Raw genomic sequence first — 20,221 nt, forward strand, 5'->3', positions numbered from 1 at the left:
AAAGTCTAGTGGGACCAGTTTTTGTATTTTTCCAGAATGGGTTTATGCAAAGTTTAGAAAAATAAACATTTTGGCATAAATATCTCTGATACAACTTGAACAATTTTGGCTTATAGACAAGTTTGGCTTGTATATGTGCATTTTATTTCTTTTTAAAATTAACGAGTGCAGCTTATATTCATAAATCAGGATCAGATTAAAATATTTTGATATTTTTGTCTCATTTCTGTCCAAATTGACTTAAAAAGCAGAGTTGCTATCAGTGTTGGTTAATTTTCTAGGCTACAGAAAAGCCTAGAAAATTAGAGATGCAGCAATATCAAAATCATTCTGACATATTTGTTACGTGTTTAGAAATATTCTTTTACTCTGGAATTTTTTATCTTGTTGCAGAGCCATTTTTAATAAAGTTCTACATTTAAAGACGAGCATTTAATAGACTGAAATACTGATTTACACTGCTGTCATTTAATCAATAAAAAAATAGAAATATATATCCACGCCGATTGCTTCATTAAATCTAATAAACATCATCATATGAAGAGTGAAATGTCAGAGTATGGATATATTCTTCATTTTTCAGCGTGCTGATGTATTTTTACAACAGATGGGTTGGTGTGTGTTGAGTAATGAACTTGACCTACAAATGAAAAACGCAGGTCACCGACTCGCTGGATTCTGCAGCCTCTGTAAAAGATAACCAGTGATGGGACATGTTGGCTCTGGGATTTTTTTGTTCATATCAGACCATTCTGGAATACGGACCAATAAATGGACCGCAGTTACATTGGGCTTTTATCCAAAGCGCTTTATGAGAGTTTGCCGCCCACTCACCCATTCTCACACACAGCCGTGTTAATGTCGCGTGTTACATTTTTCATTTCAGAAACAGTTTGTACCTCTTGTAGCTACATTCAGTGTTTATCTAAATCTAAACATGAGTCAGAAGGTTTTACTCTGAAGTTGAATTTTTCTCTCTGCTGCGGACAAAACAAGACCCACCATGAGTCTTGGTGCCGTCTGAGGCAGTGGCTGGTAATTAAGGTCACCTTTAAGAGACTTTTACCAGACAACCTGAGAACAAGCAGCTGACCTGCTGAACGAGCCGCTTTCATAACGGTGAGCAATCACAACTCATCTGCTTCAGTTAAAATAAGTCTTCCCGTTCGTCGGATTTATGGTCTTAAACACATTTCTCAGCAATCTGAACACTGATAAGAACACAATGAACACTAAACCGACTTCCAACAGATGGGACAGCCAGAATCTGTCTTTATACATAAAAATATTAAAATTCAATCATTGTTGTAGAACAGTCTCGGCAGGCAGAAAATTGGCCAAAATTGGAATTGGCAGATCAGGCGTTTTAAATATCTGTAATTAACGATCAGCCAGAAAACTACAATTGATAACAGGTTTTAGTGTGCATGTAGGATGAACATTGTTTTCAGCGAGTGAAAAAGAATTAAAAATCAACCTTTAGGTTTTGTCCTGCTACAGTTCTGGTTCACTGCAGTGGTTCAGTAGAACCAGAACCACCCACACCGCCACACAATGCACCGACTGACTTCGTCTTTGTCCTCTGAACAGGCAGCAGTTCTCTTTTCAAACACCATGTTTTAACGCCGTCCATCCAGCGTTTTCTCTCCTTCTAAAATCTCTGTGCTCTGCTGAGCAGGTGCTGAATGTCTGCAACAAAATGCCTCCCTAACAAGCAACAGAAAACATTTCCTCCTCTTCCTCCTCCTCTTCCTCAGCCCGGACTCGGTTTGGCTGCATAAATTCACTTCAGGAGGTCATTCTCAGCAGCTGGGCAGTAATTCAACTGCATTGCTGAATAAAATCTGCTGTTATGAGAGTTTTACTCCCTTAAAGATTTATTTTTCTGCCAACATGTTTGTCTTAAGATTTTTTTATATGGCGGCCGACAGGAAACGCACGGTGAGGGGGACCTGCAGGGTCGGGCGAGGAACCTATTATAACTGCATGCAGTTGCAGTTTTATTTGTGTTTTTTAGATTATTTATTTAAGCCTTGTTTCGGTTCTGCAAGCCAGGGGGCTTTGTTAAAAAGAAAATATTTATTCAAGTTCAGAATTTATTGATCAGTACTGAGCAGTTAGCAATGAGAAAATATAATCCAATAACACACTGCTGGATAAATTATTCATTATGCATTTCTGTGCTGCTGTGTTATGCAAATTTTCAACCGTTAAACTGATTCATCCTCGTAATGACCTGTAATTGACCGATGGTGGTTGTTGCTGTTTTTCGGTTTTGTATGATGCTTTTATTTGGACTAAGTATTCAGGTGTTGGATGTTTTCAACGTTATCGCTCTGAGAAGCTGCCTGTCTGCCCTTGTTTGCACGGCTGGACACAACATTCCCAGATTATTAAATACATTCTCACTCCTTTTTCAGCTGAACCAATCTGATATTTTTTTATTGCATCATCTAGTTTGTTTAGATTCTTGAAGATCTGCTTTGCCTCAGAATAACTGTCACCTTAATCTACAAACCTAAGTATGGAAGACATCAGCTTTCTTCCTCATTAACACAGTTCTAATAGGGTTATTGACTCCTGATATTTGTAACAATCCTTTTCATCTATGCATACAAATATATAAAAATAATTTAATCAGTGAAATTACATTTAATACAGGGAAATGACAGAGAGAAATCATAAAAAAATATCAAAAAGTTAAAAAATTAAAGAGAGATTGGTCTTGAGCGGTTCGGTTCCGTCTGTTTTGCCCCCTGTTTTTCAATTCATAGAAGAAGAGAATTTGTTGCTCGTCTTGTCTATGGGGCTCAGCGCTGCCCTCTATCAGTGAGGCGCGGTACTTTCCGCCTCACCTGACGCATTTTCACTGCACATTTATGGCCAATCAGAAACACTAAATGTGTCCACTAACATAGAAAATGTCTAATTAAACAAGTGCATTGGCAGTATAAGGACAGACAGCAATGGAAATGCGCCAAATGCTTGGTTCATTCACTTGTGAGATGCAGCGCCCCCAGAGGTGAGGCGCAGCACTGCACTGCTTCACCCCGATTTCCTTTCATGCATTTCAAAAGGCAATTTTGACCATAAAAATCTTGAAATTACCAATAATAAAAACGATGTACTGAAATGTTGCGTTAGATTGATACTCTTTGTATTTTGCTTCTCATGTCCTTAATTTCTACTTATGGGGACAACATGTGTCTGCCTCCCTTGACGTCACTGATATAGTAAACAGTACAATAATGTACCACAACAGTTTGTTTGGGCTCGTCTGAAATTATCAATGAGAATAAACAAAAGTTTTTATCTTTGCATGTCCAATTTAAAAGTCACGTATCTTTGAGCAGAACCTCCAGTGGCGATGAAGAGGGTGATTTGGGTCAGGAACCATATGTGGTTCTAATTTGGAAACATATCCAATTATTTTCAAAACATCTGCAGCCTGAGCGGTCATCTCGCATTTTAACCACCTTTTATGACACTGATGTGAGACATGCGTGATGATAAAAGCCAAATGTGGTAAATCTGTATTTGAACGTAAAAAATGTCTGAACTTTATAACAATGAAAAATCTGAACCACTGCAAAATCCAACTGGTTCTGACTAAACATCCAGAAGTTGAAGTCAGTACCCGACAAAAAGACATTTCTATTAGTTCTTCTTTCTTTTTATCAGTAATATTACTCATCTCATTGATGAGTAATATAGGAAAATGTCTTGTTGGAACTAATACATTTTTATCAATATTATGAAAATATTTACTTTAAACAAACTGACATGTCTTGCTCAAGAGTTACTTGCTAGTTAGTTTTGTCTTATTTTAAGTATACTAATATATTCACACTAGAAACTAAACAAAAAATACTTGGATATATTTTTTTGCAGTGCAATAGTTTCAGACTTTATTGTGAATCTCTTAATAACCTTCAGGGGGTCTTTCTCTAAGAATTAAAGTTCAACAAGTCCATCAGCCATAGTTTTCTTTCACATAAATGACAGGTCTTTGTCATTTCACAACATGAAAGTCAGTGAGTCTGGTAAATTTCAGCAAAGTTTTTCTTTTTTTATGTTTTTTTTTTTTTTTTTTTCAACTGGAGTCACACAAACCATCAAACATGATGATGAAACTGCCTCTCAAGCTGCCCCAGGAGAGGCAGACCAAGTGTTCCCTCTGCTGCAGATTAGCCCACATCAATGCTTCCCAGAGTTCAAATAGCAGACGCATCTTAACATCAAGTGTTCAGAGAAACCCTGTGAACCAGCCCTGCATGTTCAAACCGCTGCAACGCAAAGGAGAAACAAGTTACTGGGACCAAAAAACACCAGGAAGTAACATTTCACCTGGAGAAATTTGAGCTTTGGTTGGAGCATTTCAAATTTTGGTGGGAAATTAAATTAAACTATTATGTTGACTAAGAACTCTGACTTATTGATTTGATTGATTTCCTTTTAGCCCAAAATGGGATATAAATTCTAAGTTTTCAATTTCAAGAAGCTAATAAAGAATTTTCAATTAAAAAAGTTGGAGTGGTGAGAAAAATGCAGATGAATCCTAATTTATGTAATCTTGAGGTATTTAAAAATATCCATCGATTATCTTTCACTTAGTCTGGGGTCGAGTCGTAGGGTCAGCAGCCTGACTGACCCAGGCGTCCTTGTCCCGGCCAGTTGGTCCGGCTCCAACAGGGGAAACCCGGGACGTTCCCAGGCCAGTGTGTCCTGGTCTTCCTCTGGATCTTCTCCCAGTGGGACGGGCCCAGAAAACCAAACCAAGGAGGCGTCCATTTTCTCCCAATGTCCCCCACCAACTACCTAAAGGACATCAGATGTCCCAGTTGTATTGGACCGTCATATTTTTTTGTTATTTGTGTGTGAGGAGGCATTGTTGTGGATCAATGCTTGGTAAATGCAAATTTAGCCAATTTTCAGTTTTTAAGGTATTATATCTTTGTCTATATATTGTGCTCTCACTCTATGTTTAGATCTGTATATCTCTATATCAGTCTGTCTATCTATATCTATCTCTTTATATCTATTTCTACCTGTCTCTACAGAGCTGGAGAGAGAGATCTATCTCAGTATCTTTCTCTATAGATTCGTAATAGGTATTGATAGATCTCTCTATATCTACATCTGTCTGCAGATATAGATGTAGAGATCTATTTCCTGAATGCAAGGTTTTACAAAGGGTGTTTTTTTTTTTTTAAACAGACAGCAGCCCAATTTCAAGGCAATAAATTACAAAGTCAGATTTATTTTCAGTCATACTTGATATGATGTAGCATTTTTACAACAGCTGAAGGCAGCATTGTTACCAATTGTGCTTTAAAATGGTACTTTATGTCAAGAAAATACACAGTACTGCCCTAATTAAATGGTGAAAGTCTGGACAATAGTCTTGGACTTCCTTGTTGGATAAAAACTAATTAATTTTCTTTGTGCTTACTTTCCTAGATAACTCAGCCGAAGCAGTGCCCAGAAATGCTCTTCTTCCTCTGCAGAATGCTAGCCGGACATTTGAGGGCACTATGCTGGACCACCAACGCTCTGGACGTGATGGACTCTCCTCTGCCTGGTGCGAAACTCTGGATTTACTCTAGTTACCTGTAACAGGTTCATGAATTATCACAGCTTTAAATGACTTGGATAGAAAGGAAACATGTTGGACTTGAGGTTCAATTTTTAATCAAAGTATCGGAGTTGCTGCAGGGATGAAATTAATATTGATGCTTATCTTTCAAACATTTTTTTTCTGCAGTGAGCGGTTACAAATTTACTATACGGTAGAACGTTACTGAAGCATAAAGAGAACATCCACCATCTGTAGGAAGTGTCAGGACTTTGCTTTGCCAGAGTAATGCCTCTATTTTCTCGTCTTTCCTGCTGCAGAAGCCGAATTTCTATCTCAGATACACTCCCATCTCCGTGACACAGCAAATCAAAAGAAACAGCACTATGGTGAGCCTAACCCGACACACACCCACACTGAGATCCTCTTTCTTGTGTCATAACCTTAAAAGCTTGTCACCTCGCCTTTTCCCACTGATTCACTGAGTTCTAACAAATCTGCAGAGGCCAAAGAGGAAAGCCACCGCAGCCCCCACACTCACTCTCCACATTCTCGCATTTCAGAAATAACACACAAGGCAGCGAGAATCTATCCAAATGGCAGCCCTCAATAATACGTAGTGTAAAAATTACAGTCCCACTGGTAGAGGCTTTGTTCTGTTATCCCGACCTCATTTTCTATATTGGATATGTGCCTGTTCTTTTGATTCATGTGTGCCTTTGTGCTGTATCTCACAGAAAGCTGCTCAGAGGAGGCGGCACACACTGCAGTTAGAACACTAATAGACCTCGGGGTGAGTGACAGCCTCCCTCTCTGTGTGTGTGTGTGTGTGTGTGTGTGTGTGTGTGTGTGTGTGTGTGTGTGTGTGTGTGTGTGTGTGTGTGTGTGTGTGTGTGTGTGTGTGTGTAAATCTGTCGGCTCAGAATTACAGCTCCACTCAGCACTGAGGCTTCAGGTGCAATTCAACCGTCCATTGGTTCAGACTAGGTTCATATATCAGTGCAGAAATCCTTGAAATGGTTAAATTTTGTTGTGGTGCTTTCAAGGTTTGGAGAAATGTAGGGAATCTAATTTTTCACTTTCTTTTGAGTTTCTGTGTTCCTATGGTTTTTAAAAGTTTGAGGAAAGTACGTAACAGGATAAGTGATATGACACAAATATTATACAACATCAGAATTTCTTTTTCTCTTCACATAAAATCATTTCTCCTATTGAAAAACACAACTACACCATGTTTATTTACATACTAAAGGTGACCATTATGCTTCCTTGAACAGGTTACAATGAGTCTACCGTTTATAGAAAATATGTTCATTACATTTTTTGCACAAAGATCATTTTTAGATAATGAGATTTCCTTCCAGAATGAGCTGTTGTAGGGCCTCTTGTCACTTTAAATCCAAATAATCTGCTTCTGACTGCACCCCCTCCCCCCAACCCAACATTTACAGTCACACAGGTGGACAGATGGACAATTATACAACCGTACATCTTTGAAAAGCAAAAATAGAGCCTCCTGTACAACCAACAAGAAGTGGTTTCTGTCTGGATGGCAGTCAAAAATAAAACACTTGTCTTTTTAAGCACCCTATTTAGTACAAACAGCTGCAAAACCAGCTGACCAAATGTTCTGGAGCTTAGCTTGGGCTGCTCATATGTAAACATTAATTTATTGCCAAAAAACTGCAGGATGGGTAAAACTTGTATTAAAAGGCCATTAAAATTGTTGATATTGTCATAATTACAAAGCTTACATTTTGTATTTACTCAGATTACCTTTGAATTGTTTTTTTTATCTGAAACATTTAAGTTTGGTAAAAACTTAAAGAAGACTGTAAAGCTTTTTACATCACTCCATAAGGAAGTTTTGATTTTTGGGATATAATTTATTTAAAAATATCTTCTCTAAATAAAGACATCTGAGTCTGGCGCTGCAGCTATGAAGGTGTTTATTTTGCTAAGAATCGTTGTTGATTTTACCGAGGGAAACAGTCTGCGTATTTGACTGAGGTTAAACAAGTAAAGAGTTATTTTTAAGGTACTCCTCTGGTGACATTTTTCCTGTGGGTTGTGTTGATGTGAAAAACTCACACACGCAGCGGAGTGAGGATTAAACTCAAACTTTGATCAGAACAGATAAACTCTGCATGTTTGTTGGGAGGGATTATCGCTCTGCAGCTTTCAAAGGCAATAAAAGTTGTTTTCCATCCAGTCCAAGACGGAGGGTAGAGAATGTTTTTTTTATTTGTTTTTTCTTTAGCTGATGAGAATACGAGCATCTGGCGTCTCCGTCTGCTGATATTTTGAAAACGGCTCCAAATGATGAGGAATCAGAGGGGCAGACTGGCTAATCTGCATCAAATTCGACACTAAACCTGCAGGAGAAAAACACTAATTGGTTTTAGGAGAAAGTGTGGAGTTATAAATCTTTATTGTTCTCTGAATCAGTGTCTCGACTGTAACTTTGGAAGCTCCTTCTTTAAAAATAGAGCATCATTGACCCATATATGTGCAAATGTCCCTGGAGGCAATTATTCAGATTATTATTGAGGTTATCAGTCACCCTTGTCTCGTCTCGTCCCTGATGTCGGACAGGCGGTGCATCAAAGAACTGCGAGTCAAACCATAGAAGAAGAAACGCTTCTGGTGCTTATAGAACAGAAAGGATAGCCTGACTGTTGTCTCTCTCCTTTGGCCTCATTATTTCAAAATTTGCTCATTTATTGTTCTTGTGTTTTATTCACCATCTCTCCTTTGCTTTTTATGAGGATTAGGGCCATGCTAATAAATGAAATAAAATTAGGAGAATAAAGTCATACATACCAGAATGAAGTTGAAATATAAGAATAAAGTCGTAAATTACTGCTTCATTTTATGACCTTATTCTCATGTTATTTCAACTTTTTTCTCATAACAATTTTATTCTTGGAATATGACTTTATTTTTTTATTATTTAAACTTTGATCTTGTAATATAAAAATATTTTTAAAATATGACTTTATTCTCGTAATGACTTTATAGTAGAACTTTATTCTTGTTATTTAAACTTTATTTTTGTATTCTCATTCACTTTATTCTTTTATTTACTCTTTATTCTCATAATATTGAGTATATTCTTATCATAATGTGCCTTATTCTCTTCATTTAATTTATTGTCATAATGCAACCTTCTTATCTTGACCTTATTCCCGTAATACAATGACTTGGATTTCAAATCATGACTTTATTATTAGCATATTATTTCAATTTTTTTTTAATACTATGACTTTAATCTTGCAATACTCCAGTCATAGCAAAATAGTCGAATTTATTCTCATAGTGTTCCGCCTTTCTTACAAATTTCTCATATTCTCATTATAAATAAAATTACGAGAATAAAGTTTTTCCATTAGTAACAGTTTCTCTTCATGTTTCTTTGGGTAAAGATTGTATTTTAACCCTGTGCAGGATTAAAAGCAGAGTAATGAATCAGAGGCTGCAGCTGGAGTGTCCGCTAACGTTTTTATTTTTACGTTCATTGTTTTTTAATTCAGGTCCTTCTGCAGACGCGTCAGGCAGGAGACATCTTCCTCGGTGTTAGTCCTTTGTTCCAGTTGTCAGAGAACCGGGAGAAGCTGCAGCGCTTCATCTCACAGTACCTCTACAATTAATGTTAAGTGCGCAGAATGACTCAAGGCCTCATCTCTGCTTTGTTCTGCTGAAAAAAATCTGACCTCGTTCTGTGTAGTTGTCAGAAAAATCCTTTGTTGTTAACTAAAATAGTCACTCTGAGTTAGAAGCAGCTGTCTTTATTTTAATTGCATTTTATAAATTTACTTTTAAGCCATTTCTCAGCTGCAGGAAAGCATCACGAAGAACCTGCCATCAGCTGTTCCTTATATGTAAAATGTTTTAAATAAAGAAGTTCTTGGTTCATCCTAGATTCACGTCGCGTTCAAGCAGCCTGAGCTCTTTAAGGGTGAATATAAGATATTTCTCGACAAGTCATTTTTTTCTGAGGATCTTTCGCCCCTGAATGTAGATCATCCACGCTGAGTCAGGCCTCTGGGGAGACTCTTTGACGCAGACCTCTGGACATCATGACGGGGAGAACAATCGATTCCTCGCTTTGATGCGAGTTTTTTCTGGCAGCCGTTAATGTTTGCTGTGTACAGCTGACTGTTTTTACAGTGCAGAGTGAGTCCAACTGCTTCTCACCCTTAAATCAGGAACAAACCTCACGTCTGGGTGACGGTGCAACTTTACCGCCACCTGGTGGCACTTCTGACAAATTCAGCTTTAAATGTGGTCAATTTCTTCTTTGATATTTAAACCTTTTTGCAGATTTTACAAATTAACAAGAAGAGACTTGATTTATGTTTGACATTTGAAGTTAATTTGGTTCAAAATATGAAGAATCTTTTAGATTTATCGGTGATATATTTTCAACATTTGGTTCTTTTACAGGTGAAAAATATTGTTTCAGAACCACATTTTAAAAATTACATAGGCACATTAGATTATTTTCTGTGGTCCTCTGCTTGGTTTGCATTTCAAGTAATAAAATTTTAATAATATTTATTTTATTTCAATAAAAATAAAGTTAAAATATTACAAATCAAACTGAAGAGCAGCTGAAAGTAATAAAACCCAATTATTAATGATTATATGACAGCTGCAAACACTCATAAGAAGCTCAAATTAAACCATTTGTAATGTTTCACCAGCTGTAAAAAAAAAATTAAACTGAGACACTGAGCAGCAATTAAAACATTCATAAATATTCTCTTAAGCAGTTTGATATTAATAATGTTTAATATTTTTGTTGCACCATTTTGACTAATCTTGCTTTCTTTGATATGTAGCTCTTAATTTTAGTTAAATTTTCCACACACAAAAAAAATCTTATTATTTTTATACAAAATGTCTTTAGTCAGATGTTTCTCTTCAAAAAAATGTCAAACTGCATTTATTGGAACCAGATAAACCCATTTATTAGTTCCCCTGCAGCTGCCTGTGGGTGGTAATTAAAGAGGGCTTCTGTGCTTTGAGCTGCAGGGAGATTCAATACAAACTTCTTAATACCGATTATAAATTCTCCTTCAGGTAACATCTCTGCTTTGTTCTGCTGAAAAAAACTATAATTCCATTATAGTTTGTGCAATCTTCCTTTTCATAAAATAGCTGCCATGCAAATCCTCTAAATTTGAAAATGAAAAAATGACGCGTTTATCATCCTGACTTTTTTTTTTTTTTGGGTGTTAAAGTTAGTCAAGAGGTTCACAGTTTGTGCTGTACATCATGAGTGGGCGGCTGCTGATGGACTCTTTTCCAGCTAGTGAGTCACTAATTACATTGTTTCATGTTGTAGTAAAAATACCACATTTTCCCTATTATTAAACACTTGCAAATAAAACAACTAACTTATCGTTTTGTTTTTTTTATTTTTCAGTTTCTTGCTGAAGAATTTAAACCACCTTGTTGATGATGGAGCCGATCTGGTCTATCTGGCACTCCACTATATCGCCTCTCTGAAAGGAAACAGTAAAATATTAGTTCAGTTTAAATTATTTCTTCCTTTTTCCTAAACAAGCATCACAACAACCAAAAGACAACAGAGCCTACATCTTGCTAAAGTCAACGGTTTTAGAATCACTTTGATGATTTTCCCACTTTGACAGACAATAAAGGTTATTTCAGTTATATTCTTTTTTAGAAAAGTAAAGGTGCTCTGTAAAAATATTTACACCACCTGAACTCTAGATTCACAAGTTATTTTACCACCACAAACCTGTTTTTATTGTGATTTTATTCAAAAGATCATAAAAGTAGCACATGATACTAAAATAAAAGAAATAGTTTTTTAAATCAAATTTTTAAAGTATGTGGGGCTTTTGCATGACGCTCATTTCACTTTGATATACTATAAAATCTAGTGCCACAAACTGCCTTCAGAAGTAACATAAAGAAAGTGGATTTATTTTGCTAAATTAAATGTTTGCATCATTTTTAAACTTTGATTTGAGTCTCAACTCCTAAAAAGAGCCAAAATGCTTTGAACGTTTTTTTGGTGTCTGGAAAATGAGCGGTTTCAAAAAACTTGATTAACAATCGACAGACATGGTGCCAAAGCCAAGCTCCAGCACGTTTGGTAAGCTGGTTTTACCGCTGCACGCACTGTATAATGGCTGCTGGAAAAGACAACCATTTTGTTCTTGACTTACCATCCAGAAACTACTTGCTGCATTCTAGTTGGTTGTTCAGAAGACTCCATTTCTGCTTTTCAAAGATGGACGGTTATGTCAGTGTGCATCTGTTTGCAGCCATTTGCACATGCGAGTGTAAACGTTGAGCTGGGTGGCGTGGCCAGCAGCAACTTATTTGAATTTAAAATAACAGTAGCCAGAACAGAGGAGACTGAAATGTGGAGAAGTTCAGGCCCATCTGAATACTTTTACAAGGCTATGTGTGTCATTTGGAAGACAGTACATCTATTTTAAGGAACACTCTGCTGTTGCCATTATTACTTAATTAGCTTTTTGTCTGCCTAAACATTTGGCCAAGAATGGTCAAACCCCATAGGAATGCAGAAAGGGAAAGCAGGAAAAACACAAACCGCTCCAAAAGAAATTGAATCATGCTGCCGAGTGTAAGATCTGCTCATTAACAAAGCCGTACTACGCCAGAGTCTGATCCCCTTCTTTATTTTTTGGCCCATTTATTAACAGGAATGAAGCTTGATACTTGGAGATAAACTAAGCTCTGCGCTAACTGCATGTCTCATAGTGCGGCTGATATGAATCACTACGCTAAAATTCACTTTTCTGTGATTCAGGAACTCATTAAAAACATGTTTTGTTGTGAACAGTAGAGCTGAAGTGAAACAGCTTTCTATTTTCACACTGAGGTTGTGCAGAAAAGTTGCATTAAACAAGCCTGACGTCAGCTGCACTTTGACATTTTCACTTTGGGCTTTCATAACTCGCCAGGATTTTTTATTTTTTCTATTTTTTATTATTTTTTTTTTTGGCCTTCCGGTAACAACTTTTCCTTTGACAACGGTTATAAAACAAGCCAAAGCATGATGAGTCCACCCCCATAATCACCAAGTGGGAAGATGTTCCTTTCACAAAGCTCTGCTTTTTTAGGCCTCCAAGCATACCTACATGCTATTTTTACCGCATTATTCAATTTCAGCAGAACTTGTGACGCATTTTGTTATACAGCTGCATGCAATGAAGTTTCATACAAATGGTTTATATTTCTGTGTTCTTATTCGGTCTGGAAAAAGTTTGGAATTTAGATATTTTCCATGTCTGGGTAAAAATAAAGAATGAAAACAAAACAACTCCAGTCCTCCAGGGATAACCTGAGTGAAGTTCAGCAAATCAAACTAAATCTGTCAAATATTTGTGCAGCAAATATTGTTTGTGCCGCTAATACTTTAAATATATCAATAAATGTTTCCAGAGGTCGTCAAAGGTCAACCAGCCGGTCCACATTTACAAATTTGGTGTCAATCAACTGCGCTACAAACATTTTGTTGGGAAAAAAAAATGCAATTCATTTCCATTTAATGTTGATTATAAACTGTACAAACAGAAATTGTTGCTGTAAAAAAAGGCAGCATAGTAGATTGACACCATATATGGTAAACGTGGACCAGCTGGCTGACCTTTGACCTCTGGAAACATTCATTAATATCTTTAAAATGATTACAGCTCAAAAGGAGAATTTTTGCTGCATAAAACATTTGGCGCAACTTCCCTCAGGTTGAGCGTTAACCTCCTGTGAGTTTCTACACCTGAATTAAACGAACGGCTCGTTAACAGAGTTGATCAGGTGTGTTGAAGAAGGGAATTAGATGCAGTCACATTCAGTAAATTAAATAGTTGCATTCATCAGGTTAAAAAGTAAATATACTTTTAGTTAAACCCACATAACATTTCTGTTTCTTTATTGGTCTAATTCTAATTTTAAATGTCTTTGAACTAAAAACAGAAATAAAAGCCATCTGTATGAACATAATCTGTGCAAATGTGTTTTAGTGATAAAAGAAAATATAGAATATATTAGTTTATTGAATGGATCTGGAAATTTGCAGGAGGAAAAGCTCTGCTGTTATTTGCGTCACGCATGAATCACCTTAAGAAAGACGGGTGGGTTCCTGAAAACGCCCACGCCGGGAGGAGTTCCTGTCAGGAACACGTCTCCGGGAGTTAACGTCACAAACCTGCAAGATACAACATTTAACTTTTATAAAAACAATTAAGCTGTTGCAAAACAAACAGATAATCGTGATTTACTTTCTAATCTGGGCAATAAAGACTTTTTAAATAATTAGTGCCAGTTGTATATTTGAAAGGAGCCAGAAATGTGAGCGAGTTGCCAGCGGGACATTCGTTGTCCCTCTAGCAACGGAGGGATGAGGCTTCACCGTCCAAAAAAGTAGAAATCAGATTAGCAGCGCTCCAGTTGGTTGGCTGGTTTTGAGTGAAACGTTCCAGTCGGTGTTGGATAATTCTCTGCTGAAGCGTTTGGTTTGAGCTCAGAGACGTGAAGACAAAACTGTGTGCTCTATTCGGGAATCAAAAACTGCAGATTGCATCTGTGACTTTACTTTGAGACCCAAGCAATCAGCGCTGCGGTTTTAAAGATCATCTGGCTGGTGTTGCTGTCCTGCACAGTGTCCCCGTTGACCAGGCAGCGGATCCCCAAGTTATGAGGATCTGGAGGAGAAAAAGATTAACAAAGCAAATGTCCTGATTAAGACATTTGTAAAAGACACATTTATAAGGGACGGGACTTTAATTTGATTGATTACAAAGACTTTAAAAAGCTTAGCGCTATCACTTTTTTTCCCTTTTACAAACAAATGTTTGTATGAGCTGTTTGCTGCTGCTGTCACATGGAAATGGCTGCAAACAGAAGCAGATATCTTTGAAAAGCATTAGGTGAACTTTGATGGTTCATCCAAAAAAGGCAACGTTGCTCAGAGGCTGAACTCATGCAATGTTTTCTCCTCTGATATATTTAAGACGACCACAACTCACTGTTTGCTGCTTGCTAATATCATTCCTGTCTTTTTAACCCACAAAACCCATTTTATCATTTATCCAGTCAACTTATAAATCACTAATGTAGAAACAAACTGGTGTCAAATCCTAAGACTTGGCCCATGTGGGGGGTTTTCTGAGCATTTGATCCGTTTAACTTACTGGAAATGAGAAGTCAAGTCAATATCGCTCATATAATCACTGATTTACTTGTATTTTCATTTTGTTTGTGCTGGATTTTTGCAAAAACATGGAGAAATAATGCACATTATTTCATTTTTTTCCTCTATAATGACTTTGTTTTTGTCAGCGATGCGGTATGCATTCAAGGAGCCACGCTTTCCTCTGAGTTTAGCTCGTTAACTCAGTGACGCAGCAAACAGCCAAAATCACAGTTAATTGCATGATTCACCAGATTGCCTCTGTCCTCCTCCTCATTCTCTTTCACCTTTCACAGCATCAATAGTTACGAGGGCGGGTCCGAGAGGGCAGAAGCTGTCAAACGTTTTCGACAGCAGCCACTGCTTCCCGTTGCGCTTAAACTGCCAGTCGCGAGCGCTCACGTCATTCGCCACGGCGAACCCGGCCACATGGGACAGAGCGTCTTCCTCCTGAAACACAGCAGGAATAATGATGGTTTCACCAGAAATGCTTCTCTAAGGCGTGTCAGCGGGGATGAGAGGCTCACCTTGATGTGTTTTCCTCTTCGTCCAATCACAAAGGCCAACTCCACCTCCCAGTCCACCTCCTTCAGTAACAGAAAAGACCAGGATGAAGTCGTAAACAGGTTAGGGTAAGTCTATGGTCTATTCAAAACATGTCCATCTATAGATAACGAGATGTTCTGGTCAGTTCTGCCTAATTTGAGCCGTCTTTATTTATTTTATTCTTAGGCGTTCCTGTCACTTTAAATCCAAATGAACTGCTGCTGGCTGTGCAAAATCACAGCCTCCACCAAAACCGGCCAAACAAGCGCCTCCTGATTTGATAGAACATTCTTAAGGTTTTTGAAACGGCTCATTTTCCAAACTTAAAACTCTTTGGTTCAAAAAGACAGATTGAAAATCAATTTATTCACTGCATGTTTATGTCTGTTTGTGTAAGTTCGAGATGCACATGAAAAAAAAAGTTCTGAACAAAAAAGACGCAATCAGATGACTAACTCAGGAATAGTCAGCATGTTTTCCTTCTTTCCTTCTTACAGAAAGTTTCTGATTATACCTTAGAAGGGATAGAAAGAAAGAACGTCCATTTTTTCCTGTTTTGTTTATGCATTTCTACCCTAAAGGAAAATATATAAACTAACAAGATTTTAACCTCACATAATAGCAGAGAGCATGATGATTATCGTAAGAAAGGCTTTCAGTATGCAATTATGCCACCTGAACTGATCAATATGTTATTGCGAGCGAATGCAAAAGAAACGATACCCTCCATGTCCCCTAGGGGGCTTCGTGCAGCAGAGACCCAAATGGAAGAATAAAAATGTGCAGTCACACATCTGACGTGGGTTGAAAAGCTCAGACAGGACTTCATTTTTTTTTAAAAGAAAAAGAAACCAAAAAATCTCCTCACCCCTGAGAGTGATAATTTATCTTCACTGGCACATGACAAACTGGGAAGGTTGTCTCCAAGTCAGGAGAAATCAGTGGATAAAACTGTTCAGGTAATATTTAATCCCCATCAACAGCATCAGACATCTGCAGAGAGATCTAACCGGATTATAAGATGAGGCTGAGCCCACACACCGCCTGCTCATCCTGCTGCCACCGACTCCAACAATACAGAAATATTTAATGCAGCACAGCAGCTCTGAGCATGAATTACTTTCATTTGGTCCAGTTCGAACGTTTTCAGTTGAAAATACTTTTGGATCACAAACATTTTAATTGTTTTTAGTAAAAATGCATATGTTTTACTGTGACTTTTCAATTTTAAGGGCAATAAATTAACCATGCAATATGTTAAATAATCCAACTGGTTTGATTTATGTTCATAAGGACCTCGCTCATTTACCTTATAGCCTATTCTAATGATTAATACATTTGCTGTTCGAGGAATCGATCGACGAAGTGCTAGATGGAACAATGGGATGAGGCATAAATATTTTTTTCCATGCTTTGTTCTCTTATTCTCCTAGAAACCCTGTTGACTGTTCAACAGGGTTTCAACATTATGACTGCAGGTGATGTAGAAATGAGCAGCAGAATCATCAGCCACAAGCAGAGCGAGCCTGTTGATGTTTCAAAGGTACGTCAATCGGTCTCGGTCTTAGCCCAGAAATTAGATTGGATGTGTATATATAGCTATGTTTGTTTTTGTTTTTTGTTTTTTGTTTTGACCTTCTGTGGTTTACGGAAACTCTACAATCAGTTAAAACCTATACTTGTTTTTGTACAGACTTAAAAAAATATGATCCACAATCTGGAAAATGAACATGGTGAAGAACAAACCAGCTGCTCTCGCCAGTCAGTTCATCATAGTGAAAGGAAATTATAACTGCAAACTCTTCGGAATCAGTCTGGAGCTCCAACAGAGAGAAAATGGTTCATCTTCCTGCCATCCATTCACCAGTTTAAAAGACTGATCTCTGTTGCTGCTAAAAAAGAGAAACTATGAGGAGAGTGGTGACAACATCTTCAATCTGATCTCATCAGTCGTGAGGGAGGGTTCTAGATTTTCCTTCCCAGACTTTATCTCTGCAACGGGGGGAAGGATTTACAGGCTGCGATAACCTATCGCCTTCGATTCGCACAAATAAAACAAATGTTTCACCTGAGAGGCTGAAGTTTTAAATTATTAGCAGAGCTTGTCTGTGTGAACAGATTCATAAGGACAAAGAAAAACAAAGAAATCCTGCTGCCATTTTCATCTGGTCTTTTGAATAAAATCACTAAGCGGTAAAATTACAGCCTTACAGTTTTTTATGTTCCATACATGAATACAGAAATTAATGACTGATGATAATGCAACTCCTAAATTTTTATTGAAAATAAGCTGCTTTAGCAACTAAAGCTTTCAGTGATCTGCACTTATACCACAGTGCCACCTAGTGGTCATATATATATAACTATTAACCCAACATACTTTAATTTCTCCAGGTAGTTTGCATTTTCAGAGCTGAATATTATGTAATCTCTCAACTTGATAATTAGTTTATACTCTACAGTAATCAAGCTATGAATATAATTAGACCAGAGTGTCTAAATGTGGCCCTTCTATTAATTTATTGTGGCCCCAGGTCAGAAATGGTACCAATTAGATCATCCAGCAAATGCAAATTTACACTTTTCATAATTTTTTTTAGTTTGGTATTTTCTAATCTATATCTTAAATGTAAAATGTTAGGTACAACTCAAAGTATTTTTTTATTAAAGTTAGGAAACTACACAACTTTACTTTTGTAAGCCAAACATCTGAGGCCCTGACTGGACATTTAATATTTAATTATTTCCTTCTTTGTTTCCCAACACATTCTATTTAATTTAATGCTTAAATTACAGTAAATAACAATAAAATTTTGTGCTTTAATTTGGGGTTTAAAAAAACATTTTTGTTTAAAATCAACAATGTTTCTCAAACTGCTTTAGCCTCATTCAGTGTTTTCAAAGCAGCTCTAAGAGTCATTTAGTGGAGACATTTCCTTTTTCTTACCTGGCTCTCTGGGGGCAGAATAATGTCGTCATAAGGACCTGTGATGGCACTGGGGAACTTGCTGAAGATGATGGGTTCTTCAGGGATCGGGGCATTCTGCTCCAGACAGTGGTCCCGGTAGTTCATGCCCACACACACCACTTTCTCTGGGCCCAAGATGGGGGATAGCAGCTGGATGTTTGCTCTTTCAACCACAAACTGGCCAGACGCCAGAGCTCTGAGGAGGAAGAGCACTTATTGGAGGAATTTCATTTCAGTGATTATTTGTTACATTCATTCATATTATGATGCCAGCAAGAAGAAAAACTGAGATCAGAGAAGGAGAAAAACAGGCAAAAGCATGAATGAATCCTGTTTGGGGACCTTTGTGCACACGCCAGCCCTTTGTCTCCCAGCTGCAGCAGCTCTCTGATGGTTGAAGGCATGGAGGCGTCGAACGCCTTCAGATCCACCACATTCAGCCCCTCGCCTTGCTCCACTCCCACTCTGACATCATCTCCGTCACCTCTGCAACGAAACTGCACCAAGCGCATCGCTGCGCTGCTTAAGCCGCGCCTCTGTGTGTCTAAGGTTTGTTTCTGAGAGATGAAACTCCTGAAGATGCAACAGGAGCGAAGGGGAATTCTCATCTATTTATTAAAAAGAGAAAAACTTCATGTAACACAAACTGCTAACAAATGTAATGGAACATGCATAAGAGCAATTGACTCTGTTGTGAGCTTCATTTTCTTAAGGTTTGATCTGCAAAATAGAATATCTAATTAATGGGCTTTAGGAGAATACTACTTTGTCTAATTATGGTTTAACGCATAAGATTTTCATCTTTTAGACTGAGGTAAATCCAAAAGAATTTGAGAAAAAACTTGAAAATTGAATTCTGCTCAATTTCAGAGTTTTATCTGTTGAGCCAAGAGAAAAATGTTATTTGTTGTGCATCCAAATTTGACAGAGAAAAAAATACTAGCTGCTGTATTTGCAACCAAGTCTGACGGTGCGAAAGCAAATGCACCACGCCACACTTTTCAGACTTATCAAACTTTACAGCAGGGGTGTCTTAACTCCAGTCCTGCAGGATGTGCCACAGGTACAAAACACTGGAATGAAATGGCTTAATTACCTCCTCCCTGTGTAGATCAGGTCTCCAGAGCCTTAATGCCCTAATTATTCTATTCAGGTTTGGTGCAGCAGAGGCACATCTAAAAGTTGCAGGGCAATGGCCCTCCAGTTCTGGGGTTTATTTCTGTTTACAGGGTGAATCAACAATCGCATGCTGAAACAAGGGAGGACTTGGTAACCGCCGTGCAGACACGTTACAAAGGATGCCAAAATAATGAGTTCTAACCACTTATCTGTTGCAGCATTTAAAATGTGAACAAAACTTCCTTAGATTTGATTAAATGAACCCAAAACGCGATATTTCACAGCTGCCTACCTGCAGGTCGAGAAGCTTCCTATAAATGCCTCCTCAGGAGCAATGGACCATTGCAACATAGCAACTAGTTGCCAAACTAGTGATTGTGCCCTTTGCACTGTCTGCAGCCCACAAAATCACTCACCTCCGCGGTTCTGCGCTGGAAAACGCTACAACCAGCTACTTCCGGTCAGCTTTTGTAGTCCAAAATGTCAGCTTGGTGAAAAGTGATTTGTATGTTTCAATTCGCGCTTTATTGGCGCTTCAACTATTTTACTGACTGCGTCTGATAAACCAGTCAGTGTTATTTAAAATAGTAATATATTCTGTGTGCGTTTAGTCAAGAAATACGTAAAACTACATTACCCAGCAAACCCTATACCGGAAGTTTCCCGCCTCTAGCTAAATTATGGGCAAACTGATTTGAAAACGATTATTTTCACAGAAAAATATGGCACATATTACCTTTTATATTCTTACTAGATACAGCAGTGTGATAACTCAATGTTTGTTTTATATTCAGATTAAATACAGTGCTGTAGCGTT

General features: G+C 37.7%; 2 protein-coding genes across 4 annotated transcripts in view; one reads left to right on the forward strand and one right to left on the reverse strand.

Annotated features, from left to right (window-relative positions):
- The window catches only part of gpat2 (glycerol-3-phosphate acyltransferase 2, mitochondrial), a 129,299-nt gene extending 119,809 nt beyond the window's left edge, over positions 1–9,490 (forward strand). For both annotated transcript variants that reach the window (XM_055039057.1, XM_055039058.1), the window contains 4 exons: positions 5,461–5,581; positions 5,896–5,964; positions 6,313–6,368; positions 9,109–9,490. In XM_055039057.1, the coding sequence (XP_054895032.1) occupies positions 5,461–5,581; positions 5,896–5,964; positions 6,313–6,368; positions 9,109–9,225 (363 nt within the window). In that variant the 3' untranslated portion in view covers positions 9,226–9,490. The remainder of the gene's footprint in view (positions 1–5,460; positions 5,582–5,895; positions 5,965–6,312; positions 6,369–9,108) is intronic.
- Positions 9,491–10,978: 1,488 nt separating this feature from the next.
- Positions 10,979–20,005, reverse strand: fahd2a (fumarylacetoacetate hydrolase domain containing 2A). 2 transcript variants are annotated; one of them, XM_055039878.1, is made up of 8 exons: positions 19,821–20,005; positions 18,628–18,893; positions 18,265–18,481; positions 15,299–15,358; positions 15,059–15,221; positions 14,175–14,283; positions 13,700–13,787; positions 10,979–11,085 (listed from the first exon to the last, which is right to left on the reverse strand). In XM_055039878.1, exons 2-8 carry the CDS (start codon positions 18,891–18,893, stop codon positions 11,023–11,025), a joined length of 966 nt encoding a protein of 321 aa, XP_054895853.1. In that variant the 5' UTR covers positions 19,821–20,005; the 3' UTR covers positions 10,979–11,022. The 2 variants fall into 2 exon arrangements, with proteins under 2 accessions (XP_054895853.1, XP_054895852.1); XM_055039877.1 differs by lacking the exon at positions 19,821–20,005 and adding an exon at positions 19,697–19,814.
- Positions 20,006–20,221: the final 216 nt, after the last annotated feature.

The sequence above is a fragment of the Poeciliopsis prolifica genome, unplaced genomic scaffold, assembly GCF_027474105.1.
Source record: "Poeciliopsis prolifica strain line A6 unplaced genomic scaffold, Auburn_PproV2 SCAFFOLD014, whole genome shotgun sequence".
Taxonomy (NCBI): domain Eukaryota; kingdom Metazoa; phylum Chordata; class Actinopteri; order Cyprinodontiformes; family Poeciliidae; genus Poeciliopsis; species Poeciliopsis prolifica.

Excerpts from the sequence above, each read along its gene's own strand:
- fahd2a (XM_055039878.1), bottom strand. The coding sequence starts at position 18,893 with ATGAGAATTCCCCTTCGCTCCTGTTGCATCTTCAGGAGTTTCATCTCT. Across the intron at positions 15,359-18,264 it reads TTCTGCCCCCAGAGAGCCAG|GAGGTGGACTGGGAGGTGGA; the intron begins GTAAGAAAAAGG and ends CTGTTACTGAAG. Across the intron at positions 11,086-13,699 it reads ACCCACCCGTCTTTCTTAAG|AGAGGCGATATAGTGGAGTG; the intron begins GTGATTCATGCG and ends GTTTCCTTTCAG.